The 21405-nt window shown below is 47.3% G+C and overlaps 10 protein-coding genes across 10 annotated transcripts; 8 read left to right on the top strand and 2 right to left on the bottom strand.

Moving 5' to 3' along the window:
• The first annotated feature begins 51 nt into the window (after window positions 1–51).
• On the top strand, window positions 52–1800 carry F4822DRAFT_407490 (60S ribosomal protein L8-B). Its single transcript, XM_051458492.1, has 4 exons — window positions 52–198; window positions 432–503; window positions 569–1078; window positions 1132–1800. Exons 1-4 carry the CDS (start codon window positions 196–198, stop codon window positions 1330–1332), a joined length of 786 nt encoding a protein of 261 aa, XP_051313527.1. The 5' UTR covers window positions 52–195; the 3' UTR covers window positions 1333–1800.
• Window positions 1801–1856: 56 nt separating this feature from the next.
• F4822DRAFT_407488 (uncharacterized protein) lies at window positions 1857–2476 on the top strand. The gene has a single exon (XM_051458491.1). It carries the CDS (start codon window positions 2119–2121, stop codon window positions 2386–2388), a length of 270 nt encoding a protein of 89 aa, XP_051313526.1. The 5' UTR covers window positions 1857–2118; the 3' UTR covers window positions 2389–2476.
• A 1083-nt stretch (window positions 2477–3559) lies between these two features.
• Window positions 3560–5557, top strand: F4822DRAFT_291501 (carbonic anhydrase). Its single transcript, XM_051455033.1, has 3 exons — window positions 3560–3700; window positions 3961–4068; window positions 4394–5557. The coding sequence occupies exons 1-3, from the start codon at window positions 3685–3687 to the stop codon at window positions 4978–4980; spliced, it is 711 nt and encodes a 236-aa protein (XP_051313525.1). The 5' UTR covers window positions 3560–3684; the 3' UTR covers window positions 4981–5557.
• A 183-nt stretch (window positions 5558–5740) lies between these two features.
• F4822DRAFT_407483 (ornithine cyclodeaminase) lies at window positions 5741–7927 on the top strand. The gene is made up of 3 exons (XM_051458490.1): window positions 5741–6448; window positions 6510–7245; window positions 7303–7927. Exons 1-3 carry the CDS (start codon window positions 6208–6210, stop codon window positions 7769–7771), a joined length of 1446 nt encoding a protein of 481 aa, XP_051313524.1. The 5' UTR covers window positions 5741–6207; the 3' UTR covers window positions 7772–7927.
• A 31-nt stretch (window positions 7928–7958) lies between these two features.
• Window positions 7959–9744, bottom strand: F4822DRAFT_291467 (peroxisomal 3-keto-acyl-CoA thiolase). Its single transcript, XM_051455031.1, has 4 exons — window positions 9599–9744; window positions 9441–9526; window positions 9010–9371; window positions 7959–8947 (listed from the first exon to the last, which is right to left on the bottom strand). Exons 1-4 carry the CDS (start codon window positions 9603–9605, stop codon window positions 8146–8148), a joined length of 1257 nt encoding a protein of 418 aa, XP_051313523.1. The 5' UTR covers window positions 9606–9744; the 3' UTR covers window positions 7959–8145.
• A 1520-nt stretch (window positions 9745–11264) lies between these two features.
• F4822DRAFT_291615 (cytochrome P450) lies at window positions 11265–13528 on the top strand. The gene is made up of 5 exons (XM_051455036.1): window positions 11265–11640; window positions 11695–12483; window positions 12544–12852; window positions 12911–13077; window positions 13136–13528. Exons 1-5 carry the CDS (start codon window positions 11563–11565, stop codon window positions 13299–13301), a joined length of 1509 nt encoding a protein of 502 aa, XP_051313522.1. The 5' UTR covers window positions 11265–11562; the 3' UTR covers window positions 13302–13528.
• On the bottom strand, window positions 13529–15078 carry F4822DRAFT_291513 (uncharacterized protein). Its single transcript, XM_051455035.1, has one exon. The coding sequence runs from the start codon at window positions 14830–14832 to the stop codon at window positions 13756–13758; it is 1077 nt and encodes a 358-aa protein (XP_051313521.1). The 5' UTR covers window positions 14833–15078; the 3' UTR covers window positions 13529–13755.
• A 1172-nt stretch (window positions 15079–16250) lies between these two features.
• Window positions 16251–18422, top strand: F4822DRAFT_444339 (cytochrome P450; the record flags this gene model as incomplete). Its single annotated transcript, XM_051463218.1, has 5 exons — window positions 16251–17032; window positions 17096–17159; window positions 17233–17466; window positions 17521–17841; window positions 17929–18422. 5 exons carry the CDS (start codon window positions 16251–16253, stop codon window positions 18052–18054), a joined length of 1527 nt encoding a protein of 508 aa, XP_051313520.1. The 3' UTR covers window positions 18055–18422.
• On the top strand, window positions 18108–20003 carry F4822DRAFT_291447 (calcium-dependent phosphotriesterase). Its single transcript, XM_051455030.1, has 3 exons — window positions 18108–18704; window positions 18783–18846; window positions 18911–20003. The coding sequence occupies exons 1-3, from the start codon at window positions 18451–18453 to the stop codon at window positions 19865–19867; spliced, it is 1275 nt and encodes a 424-aa protein (XP_051313519.1). The 5' UTR covers window positions 18108–18450; the 3' UTR covers window positions 19868–20003.
• F4822DRAFT_407475 (uncharacterized protein) lies at window positions 19989–21302 on the top strand. Its single transcript, XM_051458489.1, has 2 exons — window positions 19989–20011; window positions 20073–21302. Exon 2 carries the CDS (start codon window positions 20139–20141, stop codon window positions 21225–21227), a length of 1089 nt encoding a protein of 362 aa, XP_051313518.1. The 5' UTR covers window positions 19989–20011; window positions 20073–20138; the 3' UTR covers window positions 21228–21302.
• Window positions 21303–21405: the final 103 nt, after the last annotated feature.

Below are 21405 nucleotides of genomic sequence, written 5' to 3'. Positions count from 1 at the left end.
CAAGCGCACTAGTCCGATTCTAATCTAGCTGATTTCATTCCCGATATTTTACCAGCAGTAGCGCAAACCCTACGCACAACTTTTTCTCTTTTTCCACCAGCTCGCAACTTTTAACGAGATTTTTCATTCTTCACACCTTTCAACTTTGGTCGCAGTCTTTTCACCCAACAACGACCACACGACAAATTAATCACCATGGTAAGCTCCTGATTCCTAGAATTGATGTGCCTATGCACTTAATTCAATGATACAATGGCACTCAATATTTGAGTTGCTTTAATTCCGCCTGTCGTCTTCGGACGCTGGTGAAGAACTGGCTTGAGATTTTTCGTGCGGTGCGCAGAAATGCCACTCGCGATTATCTCTCTAGAGTTCAAGATAGACTACAGTCAATGGAACACATTTGCTGATGTCTGTCTTCTCAATGATAGCCTCCTAAGTCCGGTAAGAAGGCCGCCCCGGCCCCCTTCGCCTCCAAGGCGGGTTCCAAGAAGGCTCCCAAGGTAAGTCCACAATATTCAATCCTTCCCCTCCAATTCCATTCAAGGTAATGCTAACATGTCGATAGAACCCCCTCATCGAGAAGCGACCCCGCAACTTCGGTATCGGCCAGGACATCCAGCCCAAGCGCAACCTTTCGCGCATGGTGAAGTGGCCCGAGTATGTCCGTCTTCAACGCCAAAAGAAGATCATCAACCTGCGCCTGAAGGTCCCCCCTGCGATCTCTCAGTTCCAACACGTTCTCGACCGCAACACTGCCGCCCAGGCTTTCAAGCTCCTTAACAAGTACCGACCCGAGTCTAAGGCCGAGAAGAAGGAGCGATTGGTCAAGGAGGCTACCGCCATCAAGGAGGGCAAGAAGAAGGAGGATGTCAGCAAGAAGCCCTACGCTGTCAAGTACGGTCTCAACCATGTTGTTGGCCTCATTGAGAATAAGAAGGCTTCTCTCGTCCTTATCCCCAACGACGTTGACCCTATCGAGCTCGTCATCTTCCTACCTGCTCTTTGCCGAAAGATGGGTGTCCCGTACGCCATCATCAAGGGCAAGGCCCGTCTTGGAACCGTTGTCCACAAGAAGGTACGTTCTAACCTACACACATATTACATGTGACCTGACTAACGAAAATCCAGACCGCCGCTGTTCTCGCCATCACCGAGGTCCGATCCGAGGACAAGAACGAGCTCTCCAAGCTCGTCAGCGCCATCAAGGATGGTTACCTAGCCAACTCCGAGAACGCTCGACGACAATGGGGTGGTGGTATCATGGGTGCTAAGGCCAACAAGCGCATCGAGAAGAAGAAGAAGGCTCTTGAGCAGGCCATCAAGGTCTAAAGCTGAGCTAGCTAAATAAAGCATTGCGGTTGGTCGGTCACGGGTCATGAATTTCTCTATATTTGCACAGTTCCGGCGTTGGAGGAGGTAAAAGGGAATACCAACCATATGGATTTGCACGCAGCCTACTCGCTCTGCAGAATTTCACCAACGACCAATGTGACAATGAATGAATTAATTGGCCAAGATAAATTTGTGAAATGTGTTTATGTTTACTATGTTGATATGCTCCAGTATTAGAGCCAAGTCTTGGCAACGGTTTTTTGGTCGTCAGCGTTGAGGCGTTGAATTTCTTGGTATTTTCCATTAATAAGTTGGAATTATCTGGTCCTCCGTAGATCTCAGCACGTGGACCCCCTAGTATACGTATTTACGAGCGGACACGTTAAAAGCGTACCGGAACCTTAAAGATTACCGAATTAGGATGGTCAAGCCGAGCCGAGAGCCAAGCCAAGAGCCAAGGGAAGCCAAGCCAGCCTCGTTCGTAGCGTTGCATTTCCCTGGGACCTGGGCAAAACTGGCATTGATACAGGAAGTGTTCCTGACCGTTGGGTCCGAACCAGGAAACGAACTACTAAGATAAATCCCCCCTCACCTTTTCGCGCAGCTTACGTATTCTACACCGCGCGACGCCCATCTATTATGTACACGTGTATGGAAATATGGACTTGAGCATGTGCAAGTGCATGGTATACTACCTGTAATGTCCCCCCGGGAATAACAAGCTCCAGGGAAGAAGATCAGGGGGTCTTCTCGAAGGCGCTTTGCGTTTGAGATATTTCCTAGATGTCTATGCTACTAGTTCGTGATACCCGTTCTCCTCTCTCGTCTCGTCCCCTCTCTTGTGTACCCAATCTGTCCTCTCGTCTCGTTCTCCTCCTTCTCACCGCTTTCTGTCTATCTGCGGTACCACGCTCAACACCCTGTTCCTGGCAGTTTATGGTTGCTTCGCAGATTGGCGGCGGCGGAGGCAGCGGGCGGGACAAAACGTTAGATATAAGATTGGTTATTGGCTGGGCGTCTGGGTATTGGCTCGCCTCTCCTCGGACATACTAAATACATCACATTACAATTCGCTCATTCGCTCTTTTCTTCGTTCGCTTAGATTCGTAATAATAATGTACCTAGATAATATGTAGCTAGCTATGTAATACATGCAGTAGCTTTAGCGTCCGTGACTTTTCTTACTTACATTTACAGCAAGCACTGTGATTTGCTTACGTAGTTGGATAGTATCCTAGGTATGCATTATACAACTACTACTACCTAGGCTATCTCGTTCCCATGGTCCGGAAAATGTGAAAGATGTTGCGCTTGTGCCGATCTGTGCGCCTCGTGCCTGCGACAAGTTTCATAATATCCACGAGCCCTGTGTATAACACTTTCATATCTAACAATCAAACTTCTATCCGGTAGAAAGATAAAGCTAATTACTTGGACCAGGGGGAACTCTAGACGAAGAGTTAAGGCATTATTAAGGTTGGGATCTCATCTAATCTGTCCGGATTACAAGCATCCCCTGATACATGTTAGATATAATCTTGATGGTATATTTGCTTTTTTTTATGTACGACAATCAAACTTATACATAAATCAATACAATACTTTCTTTTTTTACCCCGGACTCCGGTTCAGCCGATCCTACTGTATTTGATCTTGATAGACCCAACCAGTGTGTGTAATAATTAAAGCCTCAAGGACTGTGCTGTGGTCCTGTGTACTGCTGCTTCTGCTGACGCCGGGCTGCGTCAGGTTTATTTAGTATTACTCTGAGACCTGTTCCTCTCTTCCTCCTCAGCTGTTCCCCCCCTTCTCTCTAGTACATACATACTTGTTCCATCCCATTTATGGTTACTACCTGGTTCACCAAGATTGAAATTAGATTTGGGGAAACATATTCTTTATCTGGGGAAACGTCCTCTTTGTTTGGAAACATACCTTCTGTCAATAAACCATTTAAGCTTATCCGCTTACCTATCAACACATATAAATCATCGTGCGATCTTCATCTCTCCGAACAATCACGGCCTCCTCCGACGGACACCCGAACGCGCGAGCTGAGCACACGACTTCGAAATACGATCGAGAGATATTTTACCTAGCCAAAGCAGAGAGAAAAACAGGAACTGAATCCATCTTAGTGGTGGGTGTGTACAGACGAGAAAGTGGGCGAGCGTTAGATCTGATTGGGCTTGGGACTTCCTAATTCGCTCATTGATATCCTGCACTCCCGTTTGGGTGGGATCTTGCGTGTGTGCCGCTTCGCCGCCCGTGGCCATTATACGGAGCACCATATTACCTCCTCTGCACATATAAAAGGGCGCAACACCCAGGACATCTTAGATTTCCAAGATGCCTGCTCCTCCTCGTAAGTCTAGCCACATTACCAATCCAATCTCTTCTTTTCTTTCAACCCCCGTACTACTGCCCCTAATCTACCCCACCAAGAAGGAGTTACAGTTGCTCCTAGATCTGGATCCAACAGGGGTTGTGGTGGTCCACCGGCACCTCCTATTTTAAAAATACGCTTAAATTGTTTTTTGAGATCCCGAGATTGGCGAGGGTAGCGTCTTGGGAAAAAGAACAAAAGAAAACGGAACATATTTTTGCTTACCATGGCCGCAGAAGATGCTTTTGCCTACGCGCTGAGTTCGAACCAAGCCTGGGCCGGTTACAAAGGCCATCAAAACCCGGATTTCTTCCCGAAGTTGGCTTCAGGACAATCGCCGGCAATCCGTAAGTTGGTTTCATTTATTTATTCATTTCTCTCTCCACCTCATTGTTTCCTTGGCATCTTGGTATTGTTATTTTCCCTTTGTTGAGCTGCGAGATGAGGGAGGCCCCACTCAACAGATCACTAGCATGGTCTTGGGAGATATCCTACCCAAGATCCTACCACTGCTGTGTGACGTGGGTGTTATGATGACACTTGCGCTGTGGGGAGCTCGTAGGCTTGTGGCTGTACCTAAGCACGCCGACCCGGAGTGAAAATGACAACCCCACGCTAAAAATAAAAAGAATAAGACGGCTAACGTTAGAGCGATCGCGACGCGACATACAGTGTGGCTAGGGTGTTCTGATTCCCGCTGTCCCGAAACAGTGATTCTTGGCTTACAGCCAGGCGATGTATTTGTGCACCGCAACATCGCTAACATTATTTCGCCGACCGATATTAACACGTCGGCGGTTATCGAGTATGCTGTGACGCACCTGAAGGTCAAGCATGTGGTACTGTGCGGGCACTCTTCATGCGGTGGAGCGGCAGCAGCATTGGGCGATGCTCGCGTCGGCGGCGTGCTGGACACGTGGTTGACACCCCTAAAGGCACTACGCAATGCAAACCGTGAAGAGCTCAATTCCATTACGGATGATAAGCAGCGGGCGGTTCGCATTGCCGAGCTTAACGTCGAGGCTGGTGTCGCTGTGCTCATGGCCAACGCGGCGATCCAGGACGCTATCGCCGAGAGGGGCCTGCAGGTACATGGCACACTATTCGACATTGGTAGCGGTCGCATCCGTGACCTTGGATTCGGGACAGGCAAGGGAGGTCCCCACGGGTTCGTGGGTGCTGGGGATACGGACGTAGTTCGGGGTAAACATGCTATGTTGGTGTTTAGAACGGATGGAGCGGGTATGTCGGTTCGCTAAAGAACGGGATTGGCGGTTATACTCTAAGTCGGCGTTGGCTTTTTTGCGATACATTGGCGTCTTCAATTGGTCCAATGCGATTTAATCGATCGCACTGAGTGGTTTCGGAACGGCACGGCATAGCGGGAAAGATAGTGATAGGTCGGAGGAACTGGGATTAACAGCGTCTATTCGCATGGCGGGCGAGCGTATTTGTTTGGTGGATCGGATACTCGATGTCAATATCAGGTAAAATACCTAGGTGAAGGTGAAAGGTCAAAGGTCCTTGGCGGCGTTCGAGAAGTCTACATATTAGCGACAACATGTATGTGCATTTTATTATGCGCAGCTCTTTTGTTTTCTCCAAGTAACGGGAGCCAGTGTTGATTGGTCATTATATATTGCCATGTAATACCTATATGGATCAATTGATTCCTATATTCATATATCTTGCGTCGTATATTATTTATCTGTATATGTGTATGTATATGTAGGAGTGATGAACATGTCCTGGTTTTAGTTCTGGTTGGTCAATTAGTACCAATTTAATATAATTCATCGTCGCTCTTTCTGTCGATTTAGGTTCAATTCTCGTAAGTTGCCAAGCTTACCCCTCTATACTTATACGTCACTCTCAGCTAAGGTTAGCCCTGTGAGATACTACTATAGCGGGGTAGCTACAGCTAAGGTAGGCGCAGGTGCAGTTCCGCCGGCTTGGTATTCTTATCATCGCCAATTACAGCGAACGCTGCTGTTTCCACCCATCCCATCTAATCCATCTTATCCATCTTCTTCCTCGGATTTAGGGCATGAAAGGAGTTGTGTATCGACGCCAAGGTCCATGGCGTTTTTTGAAAGAAGTATTGCATATATCATTTTTATTAATCTTGTCCTTCTTGACTCAGGCTTTCTTCTTTCTCTCTTGATCTTGTAAAACATGAAGAATATTGTGTTGTGTTTTTATTTCCCCAGCCAAGCCTTTAACGACTCACCAACGGTACCGAGACTCGGCCCTCTTCTCACATGGAAACGGGCAGTTTATCCCGAGATACCTTAGAGTTCGCTTAATACACACCTACGTTGCGTAACTTGAAGGTAACGTAGGCAACCGATGGCTAATATTCTTATCTTCATTCCTAAAAAACCATTATTACGACATCGTGTACACCCAGTTATCTAGTAACGACCAACCAATTTTCTACATCATCGTATCCATATAAAAAAGTACGATATCCGAAGTCGGAAACAATGTCTTTGACGGTACTTTCCGACGAACAAATCCAAGGCTTGCTGGAAAACCTAAGCCATCCAGAGGCCGATCAGTTCGTGGATGTAGTCAAGAATGCGCTTCACGAGTATTCCACTGGCACCCAGTCCATACAAGATGGCACCGTTCACCAACCCGAGCGCACTGTCATAAGCTCTAAAATTACCGGTGCCACGACGCTATTTATGCCATCATGTAGCACACTAGGCCACGCGGTAAAAGGTTGGTACACTGGAGTACAAAGTTGGCTCTATTAAGCATACCTTTGCTGATGAACTTCCAGTTGTCACTCTTTCATCGCCGTCCGCCGACCCTTCGTTGCCTGCCATCCGACCTACTGGTTCGGTTACCTTATATTCGCCTGAAGGGCCGCCCGTAGGATTCCTTCATGCGCAAAACTTGACTGCTTTTCGCACGGCGCTTGCTTCCTCCTGTCTTCTCATTAAACGGGCTACGGTACGAACTTTGACCGTCTTCGGTTCGGGTTTACAAGCGTACTGGCATATCCGACTAGCTTTGATGCTCCGGGGAGACAGTATCCGTCAAGTATACATTATTAACCGGCGCTTTAGCGATAACGCAAGAAACACGTTTAAAAAGCTTTCCGGAATACCCCGGGAAATCAAGGAACGCGAAGGCTGGGACCAAGCAGAATTCAGTCTCCTCACCCCAGGCTATGGCGAGTTTGATAGATTACAGAAGGACCACTTGAGAGCAGCAGATGTTATTTACTGTTGCACGCCTAGTACGGAGGATCTATTTGATGCAAGCATCTTAACGAACCATGAAGGCCGTAGAAAGGGTAGATTAATTGTGGCAGTGGGAAGTTACAAGAGAAATATGCGGGAGCTGCCGAAAGAGTTGTTACTACAAGCAACGAAGACTCACACGGCTGGTCACCTTCACTATCATAAACACGCGACAGAAGGTGGAGTCCTCGTCGTGGATACACTAGACGGAGCGTTGAAGGAGGCAGGTGAGATTATTGACGCAGGCTTGGAGCCAAAGCAGCTTGTTGAGTAAGTCTTAGATATTTTCATGTTGAACAAATACGGAAAATTGTTAACAAGTTGTAGATTGGGTGAACTGGTTATGATTCACAGACTGGCTAAGGAAGAAGATGAGTCATTGGCGTCGCAGAGTTCGGAAACTTCCTCTGTAAGCGAATCTTTCGATAGATCCGATCCTGCATCGACGGGTACGGCCATGTCGACGGTTTATGGATCAGAATCTGGAAACTCAGGTAGCGGAAGCAAGCGCTCTTCATCTCGCAGCCCTAGCCGAAGAGGTAGTAGCGGCGGATTTTCTCTTCCTTTCCATCATCGACGAAGTTCTAGCCGAGGAGTGGTTTCGGATGACCGACAGCCGAAACAACAACCTCAGCAATCTGGACAGGACAATCACCTGGCGCGCTGGCTCACGGCCGGTAATGTCATATACAAGAGTGTGGGGTTGGGTCTTATGGACTTAGTGGTTGGATTTGAGATCATTCGGCTCGCGAAAGAAAAGGGGGTAGGTAGCACCGTCGAGGGATTCTCCTCTTAGTACGAAGAGCCCACCATACCAACAACGGCTATTTTGGATGGTCTAGATCTAACCTGCGGCCTGCCCGAAGATACCGCGCTACCGAAAGATGACAGGATAGCTCTAACTTTTTAGACAAGTTTTTGGCCATCTACTCTAAAGTAGGGAAAGACGATAAATGTTGGAGTACGAAATGGCATATTTAACGTGGATACTAAACGCCGAAAGGATAATATATACACAATGCTATTTGGTCGCCCCGAACAAATCGCCTCGTTCGTGACTTCATATATGTGGTGATATATCGACAACCCCCCAAGATGACGTTTCCAAACAGGTAACACGTAGTACTAGTATACACCTGAACACATATTTTCCCTTAATTATTGTAGCATTTATTCGGCAACCCAGACGGCGGCCATACCCATACCGGTACCGACACACATACTCGTAACACCAACCTTCTGGCCACGGCGTTTTAATTCATATAGTAAGGTGCTGACTTGTCTGGCACCCGTGCATCCAAGTGGGTGACCGAACGCGATGGCGCCACCCTTGGGGTTGATCTTCTCCTTGGGAATGTGCAGCTCGTTTGCGCACCACAAGCACTGACTCGCGAACGCCTCATTGATCTCGAAGACATCGATATCATCAACCGTAAGACCACCCGCGAGTTCGAGCGCTTTGGGGATAGCTTTCCAGGGACCGATACCCATGAGTAAGGGCTTAACACCCACGATACTGGCTGTTACAAAGCGACCTAGGATAGTCTGGCCTAGACGCTCGGCCGTAGATCGCTTCATGAGTAAAACAGCGGCTGCGCCGTCCGAGACCTGCGATGCGTTACCCGCGTGGATCGATCCACCCTCGGCGAACGCGGAGCGGATCTTGGATAGGCTTTCTGGTGTGATTCCAGGGCGTACTCCGTCGTCTTTGTTCACGGTTATAGTCTTAGTTTCGCCGGACTTGGGGTCGGTGTATTGGACGGTTAGGGGGTGGATTTCTTGGTCGAAGAGCCCTTCTTGTTGCGCTTTCAGCGCTTTTTGGTATGAGGATGCGGCGAAGGCGTCTTGGTCTGCGCGGGAGATTTTGAGGTCGCGTGCCATGTCTTCGGAGAGTACGCCCATTGGTACTTTGCAGTTTGCGGCTTCGGGGTGGGATTCGAGGAGTTCGGAGAACTCGGTTACAGCACCGGGGCTGGTTTGGGAGTTAGTAAGGGGAAGGGAGGGAGTAGAGTTGGGGAGGAAATCGAGGCTTACCCATAGTGCAAGCTCATGCTCTCGACACCGGCACCGACACCGACTTCGATCATTCCAGCGCGGATCTGGTTGGCGACGTCGACGCAGGCTTGGAGACCGGAGGAACACTGGCGGTTGAGGGTGCGAACGGCGGTAGACTCAGGAAAGCCGGCGACGAGGGCTGCGGCGCGCATTTCGGTAGCACCACCGCCGGGAGCTAGGACTTCACCGACGCAAACGTCCTCAACAAGAGAAGGGTCAATCTTAGAACGCTCTAGGAGGCCCTTTAGCGCACCGGCCATTAGGTCAGCCGCTTGCGTGTCCTTGAATCCGCCCTTGCCACCTTTTGTGAATGCCGTTCGGAGACATCCTGTTACGACAATCTATAGTTCGGCTTGTTAGTTTGGGAATTCGGTGGATATGTGGTATTCGAGGAGTGGGAGCGAGCTTACGTCGTCGGGGCTCTTTTGGAATAGCTTCTCTCGCGCTGACTTGGAGCCAGAGATCTGGCCCGAGATTTGTGTTAATCGGTCGAGTGCTGTAGTTTATTTCACTTGTTAGCCACCTCCGTCATTACTGCTAGTATATAATGACTGAGGGAAGCGCTTACCACCCATTGTTGCTTATTCTTGAGGTTTTCTGGTTATGTTCTGGTTATGTTTCGCAATAGAGATGGTAATAAATATAGTGGTTTCAAAGGTTAAGGTATATTAAGGCCAGATGATACAACAAGAATATATGGAAGGAATAGTTCAAAGGTTAATAATGATTTCAACAAGAGGCGACAACCTTGATTATGTTTTAAGTTCCCAAGTCAGTTGAACCTCGGATGTATTTGGTATCTGGCTGGTTGCGCCTGTAGAGTTCCGGTACAAGCTCCAAAAAAGTCCTAAGTAATGCCCTGTAATGTAGCAGTAATGTGCACTAAACCGTTAACGCTGATGTCAGAAGACTCCACAATAAAAACGGCCGAGGCACATGTCGGCGCCCTTGCTCCCCTTATTAATTTAGTCTTTAGCGTTGTACCGTCGTATTTTAGCGTCTCTTCACATGCCAGCCCGGTATTCAATTGCTTGTCCCAGACTTTCTTCTCCGACTTTCTCCAACAAGAGTTAGCACTAATACCCGTTGAACGCGGAGTAGGCCAGGCTCAGAATAGGATCTTGTGATCTGGCATGCCTTCTGACATAATCTTTTTGCTGTAGGTGTTTTTCATAAGATCTTCGAATGTAGCGAGGCACAATTCCCCGGTTCGTCCTCCGGACATTACCTATTTCCATCAATGATGGTATTTGATACTCGAGGCTGGGTAACGACCTTTTAACACTTGGGGAGAGTGTTGGTTGATTACTTCTTGAGGCGCCTTAATTTCCATTACGGGAATAGGTATAAAATACCTGGGTATCGACGGCCGCAGGCCTATATTTATAAGGGCCAGCATTGTTGTCTCGGTACCCGGAGTTCACAGCCGACGGCCTACGTCGACTTCGTGTTTGACCCCGCCGGGTTGATATCGATAGCATGCCGTGGTATCTCTGGTCTTTTAGGGGGTATAATAAGGGAATAAAATGTTGTCTTCGGGGTTCGATGGGCGCTCGTCTTTTCGGCCATCTTCGTCAATCGCGAGCGCGAGATTGAAATCCGAGTGGTCCTGATAGCCAGTAGTGAAAATCGATACGTCGGATAGAATGGATGTTCTCTTATGGTTTAATAGATCATAATTAGACTTATTCCATTCATACTCATAGCAAACCTTTAATGACAGCCGTCGGACCTTCAGTGATCCGCTTTGGCTGCGGCTGCAGGTACGAAGCCGCTGACGCTGATTCAGTGGTCTCCGCCGTTGAATCACTGCCGGACGTGTACCCAAGGTGCCTGGAATCATCCTGTAAGTATTTGCCTTGCAGCAGGTCCTCGAATGATCTACACCACATAATTGGTGTACTCGTATATAAATAATATGGAGTCGACTTATACTAGGAAATCTACCTAAGGTAGACTCATATCATAATGTCATTCTACGAGGTACAATATATCTACTAGGTCATACCATTACGTGTGATTGCCTCAGAGTCTCCAAGAACTGTACCCCAAGACAAACAACTCACCTGTAATAGGTACTGGCTAAATTCTTATTTGCTATTCCCGAGATTCCTTACATTATCATGTAACCTGTGGGTGCTCGAGAACCTTGAAGATACAACCCTATCTCGGAGAAAGGGGAGAGAGCAAATGCTCATACGACGAACTTTCCGCCGGTCACCACCTATGAAATACGTGGATGAGGAGGTGGGATTTATGCATGATGTATCGTACATACTATCGGATGTTGAAGAGTTCTACCCACTGATTCAGTTTTACACGCACGTCTTAATAAGTGGTATACTACGCTTCCAGCGTATAGGGATTGTTTGTGCTATGCATATTCGATGGGAATTAATCATTGGTGACGTCTCTATCAAACACACGATGTGGTATATAAAAGGGAAAGTAAATTTCCTCGTGTTGTTCGGGGCGTGGTGTAATGAAGTTCTCTATCCAAAGACTTAACGTGATCGCAACTTTTGTTTCATCATGGAAAACGCACTCGGTTTTGTTTGGAAGTATTCCATCGGCAACCCATTGCACTTGGTGCTCGCGCTTGTCCTTGGGGTAAGTAAACCCTCTATGGGACATATTAGTGAATACTAACACTCTACATAATAGACAACCATCACCTTCGCCCTGAATGTTTTTTACAACATCTTTCTGCACCCCCTACGCAATTACCCCGGCCCCCTCGCCAGCCGAGCAACGGGTCTCTGGCGCGCCCATAAACTTCTATCCGGCCACCTCCCCCAAATCGTAAAACAACTGCACGACGAATACGGCCCCGTGATCCGCATCGCACCAAACGAACTATCCTTCATCGACTCCGAAGCATGGAAAGACATATACGGGCACCACGGGTCCTATGAAATGGCCAAAGACCCACGTTTCTACCGCTTCGTCGGCAACCGCATACCCCATAACGTATCCACCGCAGGTCGCGAACTGCACAGCGTCATGCGGCGCCAGCTCTCGCACGGGTTCTCCGAGCGCTCGATGCGTGCGCAGGAGCCGTGTATTGGAGAGTATGTGGATTTACTCATCCATCGGTTAGAAGAGAAATGCAGCGATGGGAAAACGGCTCTGGAGATGCGCGCTTGGCTCAATTTTACTACGTTCGATATCATCGGGAACCTGGGTTTCGGCTCGGATTTCGGATGTCTGGAGAATTCGAAGTATCACCCTTGGGTTCTGACGATTGTGGAGAATTTGAGGAGTCATGCGATTATGCGCGCGTTGAGACAGTATTTACCGGCTTATGTACTGTATTTGCTTCAGGAACATCGTGTGTTGAAGGGGCGGAAGGAGAATATTGAGTATGCGTACCAGACGATACGTAAGCGTATGGAGGTTGAGGTTGAGAGACCTGATCTCATTGAAGGTCTTGTGCGGAAAAAGAACGAATTGGTGAGTACAGCACCTGTTTTGTGCGGAATCTCGAGGATTAACAGGTGGTTAACTTATAAGGCACCCGGCGAAATCGAATTGAATGCCATGTTTCTAATCAATGCCGGCTCCGAGACGACCGCAACATTACTGAGTGGCGCGTTCTTTTTGTTAGGATCGCATCGCGATGTTTTGGAGAAACTAACTCGTGAAGTGAGGACAACATTTAGCAGCGAGAAAGATATTACTTTGATCTCCGTCGGTAGCCTCAGCTATATGTTAGCATGCCTTGACGAATGTCTTAGGATGTACCCTCCAGTTCCGCTTGGCCTGCCGAGGGTTGTGCCAAAAGGAGGTTTCAAAATCGCTGGAAATTATGTGCCTGAAGACGTAAGATATCCTCCATCCCTTCTATTATAATGCTTTCGGCTAATGAAGTGACGTGTAGACCTCTGTCGCCGTATGGCAGTGGGCGATCAATTATAGCAAGGTGCACTGGCACAAGCCCGACGAATTCCACCCAGAGAGATTTCTAGGTGATAAACAATTCGCCAATGACAATCTCATCGCCATGCAGCCGTTCAGTGCTGGACCTCGAAATTGCATTGGAAGAAAGTAAGAAGCCAATACTTAGCACATTTAAATGGATATATACTGATGTTATTTTCCCTAGCCTGGCCTATGCGGAAATGCGACTCATCCTCGCTCGAATCTTGTATAGATTTGACATTGAACTTGCGCCGGAAGCACGAGATTGGGTGAAGAGACAGAAGATTTACACGCTGTGGGACAAGCCGGAGTTGCCTGTGTACCTTAAACCCGTTAATGCCGGGGGTTAATACTGGTATTCCGTAATTATTAGCAAGTGGGATGGGAAGATGCGGTATATAATTCGTGAGCAAAACCCAGAGATGGTTGTAGGAAGACTGGAATCTGAAGGAAACCGAATAGTTTTAGAGTGTAATTATGGATATATAGGTATCTTATATATGGGAAAGTGTTCATACTTGGATTATACTGCCGACCTGTATTACGAAGTTGTGCTCTTTACGTTTGTGATAGTTAGTCGTTCTCTATTAGAAATCAGCTATAGCTATTAGGTGCCTACTCAATGTTGGCTATAGGTGTTATGGGCCTGCGATGGAGGCACTGCTAGGCCTAAGGCCGCCCTGCCGAGGGGACGAATTAGGGGCTGCGTTGCGGGAAGATATCGCTAACCGCGCTTTGCTTCGAAGTATTATAAGACACAGGGTAATGATTGCTACGAAGTTAGACAAAATTCGAAAACGAATTTTATAAATCAGCGAATTCATAATGTATTGATTGAATATCCAAACCAATAAACAGACTTGGGTATCGTGTTAAGAAATCTCTCGTGAGGCCCCAGCCTTCAGGTTTAGTAAAAGTGTTATAAAAATCGGTACTGAACACAAGTTCGCCGTTGTCATCCGGCTCGAGAAAGCGTTTGTTCCAGGCCCACCGGACTTTAAGACAGCAGGTCCACAGCCCGATGAACTCCTCCCGATCATAAGCGCTTTGATTCTTGATGAAATTAGTTCGAAGCGCTGGCCATACCATGAAGTCGATAAAACTCGCATGCGGATGGCAAAGCTGTTCGGCTACTGGTTTTTGGAAGTCTTGCAGACGGGCGAAGCGGGTTTCGCTTGGCTCGAACATCCACTTGACTAAACGGTAAGTTAACCACCCGCCAGCGAGGCGCTCCGGATCACGACACGGCCGTCGTCTTGTAACGTCGTGGATGGCGTTGGCAAGAAAGTTGGTCTTTGAACCGTATAGGAGCTCCACAGGCTTGGGGTCCTCTGGTGATGAACGCACGAGGTCCGCCCTGCTGAGGTATACCGAAATCCAATCTGATAGAGCTCCCTCGTCTTTAGAATGTACTGGTGTCATATTCCAACGTGGTAAAGTGAGATCTTCTAAAGGCGTAGGGCTCATTTGGGGGATTTGAACTGTTGGCGAAGAACCAGTTTCCGGTGGCGTTTGATGAGCATCCGATTGAGCATCATCGGTATATGATCGAGGCTGGATTATACTAAGCGGGGGAGAACAAGATTGGGTTCCCTCTAATGTTAGACTCGCGATGCTACTCGGATCGAGTTGAGAGGGTCCACGCGTCCATAAATTTACTAGGTGTTGGATTTGCTCTTGGCGGCCTCGTAGGACCCCGTTCTCTTGTCGTAAGTCGTAGCATGTCTTTTGTAGGCTTTGTAGTTCGCTATTGAGAGCGCTATTACGCTGTTTCAGGGCTTCGACCTGGGCAACGCGCTTGTCGCGAAGATTCTGCTGGGCCCGGCGGTCTCTTGCCCTCTTTTTGACGAGCGATTCGGGCGTTTCCCGGCGACTAGCCATCTCATTTTACACCAGAAGCGAAGGATAGGAAAGAGTATGATGATGGAGATATTGTTATGAATTAGATAACACTCACCTACTTATTCAGCGGTCCGGCACGGTCGGGATTGCGGGTTTTACCCAATTGAAACCCACCGTGCGCATCTTTACCATATCCCGATACTACCTAGGTACCGAGGCAGAGTCCTCTAATTAATGATGCTATTCTTAATGTCCATTTACCTAAATAGAATAATGCTGCTGTATATGGCAATAAGGGCATAAACTGCCATAGGGCCCCTCGTATAGAATGTGAATGTTCTAGATAAATACAAGGACGTGTGCATTGTGTTAGAAGTTCGGGAAAGTTACCTTAATGAACTGGGCGTTCGCAGAATACCTTTCCACATATATTCTTTTTTGAATGTGTCGACTTCTTGCTCTATTCTCCAAGCGCTGCCTAGGGCTGGATATAATTAACTGCTATTCTGCACACTGAGTTGTATGTGAAATTAAGTGATGCACCAGGTAGGTAGGTGATGCTGAAATGCGGTGAGGACGGGACGGGTTCTAAGAGAAGAGAAGTACCGAAGCGTTGGGAGAAAAATAAGGGTAGCCTTCAATTAGTGCTTATGAATACCTAGGTACCTATTTGTTCGCTAGAAACTGCGCTGTAATAATAGAACTTAGTGTTCTTTAAGGCTTCTAGGCCAGCCGCTAAATGGGGTGGTACTCGATAGGCTAGGTAAATTTGGAGGGCAGTGAATCCCAGTAGCGCGGATACAACCCCGCAAGGGCTTCCCCACCGCGCCATTTCTTTTTTCGGGAACCTATTAGCTCGCTGCGGACGAATGCCGGTAGCGAGTTAGATATTGTGTAATCGTGCTGACGGAAACTCTGTCTACTACGTAGGCCCTTAACATCACTAACAGAACTCTCTCTTCAATTACCTTAGTAGGTCCCCCCCCGCCATAAACATCTTAATAGGAAATACATACCTAGGTAGGTATTTGCAAAACAAATGGTTTGACGAAGTTCTAAAGTCTTGTCGATATTGTTCTTCTATATCTCGCAGGCCATAGTAGTATAAGTCGATGCAACTGTTGGTATTTTCTTTCTCTGGTGTTTATAATGCCAACTACCTTGATGGGCGTGGCATTGGTGCGATTGGCGATTGATTCACATGTATACGATAGCTCCCATCATTGCTCCATGGGTAGTGTAACGATGTCAGGGGTGATATCGTGCTATTAGAGACATAATGATGCAGTCAGCGATATTATCATTTCCTCATCGAGGTCGTAGTTTCGACCGATGAAGCTAGTGAAATGGCGCTCTAGTTATAAGAAGTTGCCGTGTTGTCCGTAGAAGAGTAGGTGAAGAGCGCCCGTTCACGGTGTTTTCCTTACCTCTTCATGCTTTCATAGGGTCCTAACATCATGTCTTTTCTAGCAGACTTGCTCAACTCGATTGGGCCTTTAGCAACTCTTGCTCTCCTTATCGTGGGCTGGTATACAATATCAGCTGTGTATTCATGGTACCGACTTCGCCATATTCCTGGCCCATTCCTGGCTTCGTTTTCATATCTATGGCTCGCTCGGACTGGCTGGAACGGTACCCAGCTTGAGGATTTCGAGGCCGCTGGCAGGAAGTATGGCTCCCTTTTTCGGATCGGTCCCGACATTATCTTGACGGACGACCCAGAACTTATGAAGCGCATGTCAAGCGCAAAAAGCAAATACTGGAAGTCAGAATGGTACTCCGGTAGCCGATTTAACCCCTACCACCCTAGCATGTTTACTATACCGAGCCCATCCATTCACGATGAACTCAAGGCAAAGGTCATTCCTGGATATAGCGGTCGCGATACACCCAATGTCGAAGCTGACGTTGACATCCAAGTCAATAGCTTCGTTAACTTGATCAGAAGGAAATATATCTCGATGCCTGGTTCAGGGGAATATCACCCCCTGGACTTGGCTCGAGCCATATCATTCTTCACTTTGGATGTTATTTCTAGAGTAGCCTTAGGGAAAGAATTTGGATGCTTGGAAACCGATTCGGACTGCTATCAATTTTACGAGGCAATGGGAAAAGCGATGCCTATGGTGATCTTGTCGTCCGACGTCCCCTGGATCCGTAACATCATATATTCCACGATCGGCTTAAAGCTTTTTGGCCCCAAAGAAACAGATCCTACAGGGCTAGGGAAAGCCATGAGGTGAGTGGTGTCTCCCCTTTGATCTCGATTCCTTCACCTCTTATTCTAATCATCACACCTAAGCTTGTCGAAAGAAGCGGTACGGAAACTATTCGAATCGGATATAGGAAAGGAGCAAACCATGTTGGTAAGTTTGTAGAGATAAATTAACACATTATCCCTCCCATAAAAGTGTAGACATCTAAGATTCGATATGAAAGGGTTCATTCGCACGATATAACCTCCCACGGACACAAATTGAAGTTGAGGCACTTTTCATGTTCGCAGCTGGCTCAGATACAACTGCTGCAGCTATCCGATGCACATTTCTACACCTATTATCAACCCCACGAGTATATTACCGGTTAAAGGACGAAGTCGGATTGGCCGTCCATGACGGTAGGGTATCAAGTCCCATCACTAATGCGGAGGTTAAAGAGCTACCCTATCTTCAAGTAGGTCATTTTTCCTTCAATTGGAATATCAAAATTGACGGCATAAAAATATAGGCAGTTATTTTCGAGGGCTTGCGAATGCGACCTGTCGTAACTAGTTTGATGCCGAAGGAAGTACCCCATGGTGGTGACACAATAGACGGTAAATTTATTCCAGAGGGAACATCGATAGGCGTAAACTTTTGGCCACTCCTTCGATCAAAGGCTAGGTTCGGTGAAGATGCAGATCTATTCAGGCCAGAACGATTAACTGAAGCTGATGAAGAGACGCGTCTTGAAATGCAGAGACAAGTCGAGCTTGCTTTTGGTTATGGCCGGTGGATGTGTGCTGGAAAACCAATCGCGATGATGGAGCTGAACAAGATATATTTTGAGGTATGATCGCCCTAGATGCCTCTATCTGACGTATGAGGCTTGCTTACCTACCTAGGTAGGTAGGTACCATGCTAACACCTGAGGTAGCTTTTCCGACATTTCGATATACAACTTGTAAACCCCCAGAAACCCTTGACTACTTATAGCCATGGGCTATTCATTGATAAAGGCCTGCTGGTGACGGTAGCACCAGATCCTATAGGACGATGCTAGCCATCTGGTTCCTCATTATAAATACGTATATAGTGACCTATATATGCCGAACCAAACCTCGAGTGTACTGTGAGATTACTGATCTTTGTCATCTTCCGACATACCTATCCGGCCCTTGTAAGCATGGGACCCGGCTTACCGCCCTCCACCTAGAATCCTTTCCTACCTCGGCACCTAGACGCACTACTTGCCTAACTATCGCACTATCAATGGCCCCTTGTAGATGAGGTTTAGCGATCGTCGTGAGGGGTGGGGTCCCCATATTCTCCAGGTTCCCCTCAGTTTAAGGCGTTCCACTTTACTCAACTATTTTGAGTCCTTCTCACCCCGACACCACTGAATCAAAACCTATTTTTAATCACGCATTGGCCGTGATGCTATAGGCTATATAGACAAATGGCGGTCATCTTGTACCTCACCACTATCGTCGTTGCTTGGCTCTTAGCCATTCTGTACGCCCCTGTCAAGCAACAAATTACAGTTCTAGGGCTATTACGACCGCTGGAATCATGGCAGAACGTCCACGGCATCGAGAATCATATCATCCAGGATACAATCGCTTGCGAGGATCTTCACTACCATGAACAATCTGGCCTGCTGTATTCTGCATGTCAAGGAGATCTTGTTAAAGCAGCTGGCTGGTTCCCAGGGTATGTGGTCTCCACTGAAGAAATCTCGCAGGAGATATGCAAGCGTCAGCATCGATGAGGCTAATGTATGGAATATAGGGCTTGGTCTTTAGATTACCCGAAAAACCCTGCTTCCGGGTCACTGGTAGTGATTGATCCTAAGGTACGTCGTCATGTTGCCCATCGATTTCGGCCGAGTGATTGAAAACTCACATCAAATATCTTAGACTATGAAAGCGCGGAAACTCTCACTTGAAAATTTCTACTCGGATATATTTGTAACCCATGGGATCAGCCTTTATACTCCTCCCGATGACCAAAAGACCATATACATATTAGCCATAAACCATCTACCAAACCCACTTTGGACCCCAACTTCATCAGAACATTCTAAAGCAGCTTCGCGTGTCGAGGTCTTTGTGCATAAGATCGGAAGCAACAAGGCAAAACATATTCGCTCGATATCGCACCCGTTAATCAGGACACCCAACGATCTCCTTGCGTTATCTGAGAATGAGTTTCTCGTCACCAACGACCATTACTACCTCGATGGTTATATGCGTCTTGTAGAAGAATTATTCCACCCGGCATGGACCGACCTCTTGCACGTGCATGCAAACGACGCCGACAACGTCACTGCAACAGTTAGCCTTACCTCGGTCCCGGGGAATAATGGCTTAGGTTGGGGTCCAAACGGACAGGTTTTGACTTCGGATGCTACGGCCGGCTCTATCTACTTTGCGGATTTCCAAGACCACAACAAAACCTTATCCGTTTCTCACTCGATCCAAGCGGACGGTGTCGTTGACAACCCATTCTTCTTTTCTGACCCCTATGCTGGAGTTGACGGCAAGGACTACAGCGGGTACCTTCTTCCCGGCATCGGACGCGCGGGCGACTTCCTTACAAACTACAAGGATCCCACTGGAAAAGCCCCTCTAACGAGTCTTGTGTATTTCCTCCCCGCAAGCGCCGGAAAGAAGGATAGCGAGGATAGTGGAAAAAAGCCAATACTCGTGTTCTCGGATGACGGGAGCTCATTGAGAGGCGCGACGACAGCTGTGATCGTTGCTATAGATCCGGCGACTAATGACGGGAAGAGGCAAGGGTGGCTTTTCGTGACGGGAGTCATAGCACCTCATATGCTGGCGACGAAGATAGACTTCCCTACTACTCTAGCTTGAAGCGTTGGGTTATGGATCACGAGCAAACCAAGCCCTCAATTTGTGGATAACTGGTGGGGTTGGAAATGATGTTTGAGTTAGTTGTGAGCGATTGTTTCGCTCTGACTTCTATTGATATCTCCCACATGAGGTCGTCATGGTAAAGTTGAGCGACTCCTAGTCCAATCGCATTCGCGATTGAGTACATACTGATACATGTATCTAGCTGTATATTGGATTATCTGCCTGAGTCCTTATATATTGCCAGGATGGAGGATGCAGAAGTACATATATGGGAGAATGGATTGTTAGGTGGACTATGATCTTACATCTTGGGCGGGTTCACTCCTTAGTCGCACTGAACGGTCGATTCCCCCTTTTTTTTCGAGAGTGTTTAAGCAACACCAATGGCCTTTGTTCATTTACAGTTAAAATCAATGCTAATTGTGAGCTGTATCGACTTCGATTCGGATTGTTTGAGTTGTGCGCTATTGTCGCAGAACTATCAGAGAGTGAATCTTTTTTTCCCCTACTATTAAGTGCTATGGAGCCCCGCGCAAGTAGTCGATCAAGTCTACGCAACTGGAATGCCCAAAAGGAATTGACAGATGCTTATAATATGGACTCTGAAAACAGGCAGGAGAGAAGGCTAACTCTTGGAGAAAGGGCCAAAGACATATGGAACGTTTTCCTGGTAGGCTTCGTGATGTGGTTTCTTACCGAGAACTTCTATATAATTGGCATGTTGTTTTTCTTTTTCCCATTCCGCGTGGGATATTATGGCTTGAGGAACTTAGGCATGTGCCTAGGTAAATCGTTATACGCTTTGACAACTACGAGTTATAATGGCTTGAAGAACTCGGTTAGATATCTAGGCGAATCGCTATACGGCCTACCAATTGGTACGAGTTATAACAGGTTAAAGAGCTTGGTTAGATACCTAGGCGACTCGCTGTATGCATTACCAATTGGCATGGTTTTTAATAGGTTGGGGATCTTGATTAGATACCTAGGCGAATCACTATACGCCCTGCTAATCAGTAAAGTTTATCATGGCTTAAAAGACCTGGTTGGCAAATCGCTATACGCCCTACAAAGCACCTTGGTATACTTAATTTCCCTGCCGGGCGCCGGTATGTTGATCGGAGTATTGTACTACTCCCGCATGCTTCTTCTGATGAAGACGGGTACATTGCTTAGGTATGCGATCATGGGGACAACATTCCTTGTATCGGGTACTCGCCCTATGCTCGCATTCGAGACGGATACGATCCAATGGAAACTTATATTCTTCACACATGTGATATGCCTCCAGCTACTCTTCAACGCTGTTTTTGCCCCTCGCTTTCGGGATGGACCTCCCTATCTTTGGACGTGGTAAGGGCCTTATTGCACTATTCCTCACTGACATTGCTTTCATAGAACTCGGCCTAATGGGGGACCTTTTCAACTCTCGAGTTTTACTACGATTATGGATATTGGACGATAGGGTATCAATTTAGTTTTGTACCCAGGCCTAAGAGAAATAAGCGGACTTAGGAATAAGATAAAAGTTTTCG

This window comes from Hypoxylon trugodes (assembly GCF_022578975.1).
Source record: "Hypoxylon trugodes strain CBS 135444 unplaced genomic scaffold F4822scaffold_6, whole genome shotgun sequence".
Lineage (NCBI taxonomy): Eukaryota > Fungi > Ascomycota > Sordariomycetes > Xylariales > Hypoxylaceae > Hypoxylon > Hypoxylon trugodes.
Note: the sequence above shows the minus strand (reverse complement) of the source record. Positions and strands in the feature narration are given on the sequence as shown.

Bases quoted from the DNA above. Each gene is read 5' to 3' on its own strand.
- F4822DRAFT_407490 (XM_051458492.1), top strand. The intron at 504-568 runs GTAAGTCCACAA...ACATGTCGATAG, and splicing joins GTTCCAAGAAGGCTCCCAAG to AACCCCCTCATCGAGAAGCG. The intron at 1,079-1,131 runs GTACGTTCTAAC...ACGAAAATCCAG, and splicing joins GAACCGTTGTCCACAAGAAG to ACCGCCGCTGTTCTCGCCAT.
- F4822DRAFT_407488 (XM_051458491.1), top strand. From the start codon at position 2,119: ATGTCTATGCTACTAGTTCGTGATACCCGTTCTCCTCTCTCGTCTCGT.
- F4822DRAFT_291501 (XM_051455033.1), top strand. The intron at 4,069-4,393 runs GTAAGTTGGTTT...CGCGACATACAG, and splicing joins AGGACAATCGCCGGCAATCC to TGTGGCTAGGGTGTTCTGAT.
- F4822DRAFT_407483 (XM_051458490.1), top strand. From the start codon at position 6,208: ATGTCTTTGACGGTACTTTCCGACGAACAAATCCAAGGCTTGCTGGAA. The intron at 6,449-6,509 runs GTTGGTACACTG...ATGAACTTCCAG, and splicing joins ACTAGGCCACGCGGTAAAAG to TTGTCACTCTTTCATCGCCG. The intron at 7,246-7,302 runs GTAAGTCTTAGA...AACAAGTTGTAG, and splicing joins GAGCCAAAGCAGCTTGTTGA to ATTGGGTGAACTGGTTATGA.
- F4822DRAFT_291467 (XM_051455031.1), bottom strand. The intron at 9,372-9,440 runs GTAAGCTCGCTC...GCCGAACTATAG, and splicing joins TCCAAAAGAGCCCCGACGAC to ATTGTCGTAACAGGATGTCT. The intron at 8,948-9,009 runs GTAAGCCTCGAT...CTCCCAAACCAG, and splicing joins AGCATGAGCTTGCACTATGG to CCCCGGTGCTGTAACCGAGT.
- F4822DRAFT_291615 (XM_051455036.1), top strand. From the start codon at position 11,563: ATGGAAAACGCACTCGGTTTTGTTTGGAAGTATTCCATCGGCAACCCA. The intron at 12,484-12,543 runs GTGAGTACAGCA...TTAACTTATAAG, and splicing joins TGCGGAAAAAGAACGAATTG to GCACCCGGCGAAATCGAATT. The intron at 13,078-13,135 runs GTAAGAAGCCAA...TATTTTCCCTAG, and splicing joins CGAAATTGCATTGGAAGAAA to CCTGGCCTATGCGGAAATGC.
- F4822DRAFT_291513 (XM_051455035.1), bottom strand. From the start codon at position 14,832: ATGGCTAGTCGCCGGGAAACGCCCGAATCGCTCGTCAAAAAGAGGGCA.
- F4822DRAFT_291447 (XM_051455030.1), top strand. From the start codon at position 18,451: ATGGCGGTCATCTTGTACCTCACCACTATCGTCGTTGCTTGGCTCTTA. The intron at 18,705-18,782 runs GTATGTGGTCTC...TATGGAATATAG, and splicing joins GCAGCTGGCTGGTTCCCAGG to GGCTTGGTCTTTAGATTACC. The intron at 18,847-18,910 runs GTACGTCGTCAT...CAAATATCTTAG, and splicing joins TGGTAGTGATTGATCCTAAG to ACTATGAAAGCGCGGAAACT.
- F4822DRAFT_407475 (XM_051458489.1), top strand. From the start codon at position 20,139: ATGGGAGAATGGATTGTTAGGTGGACTATGATCTTACATCTTGGGCGG.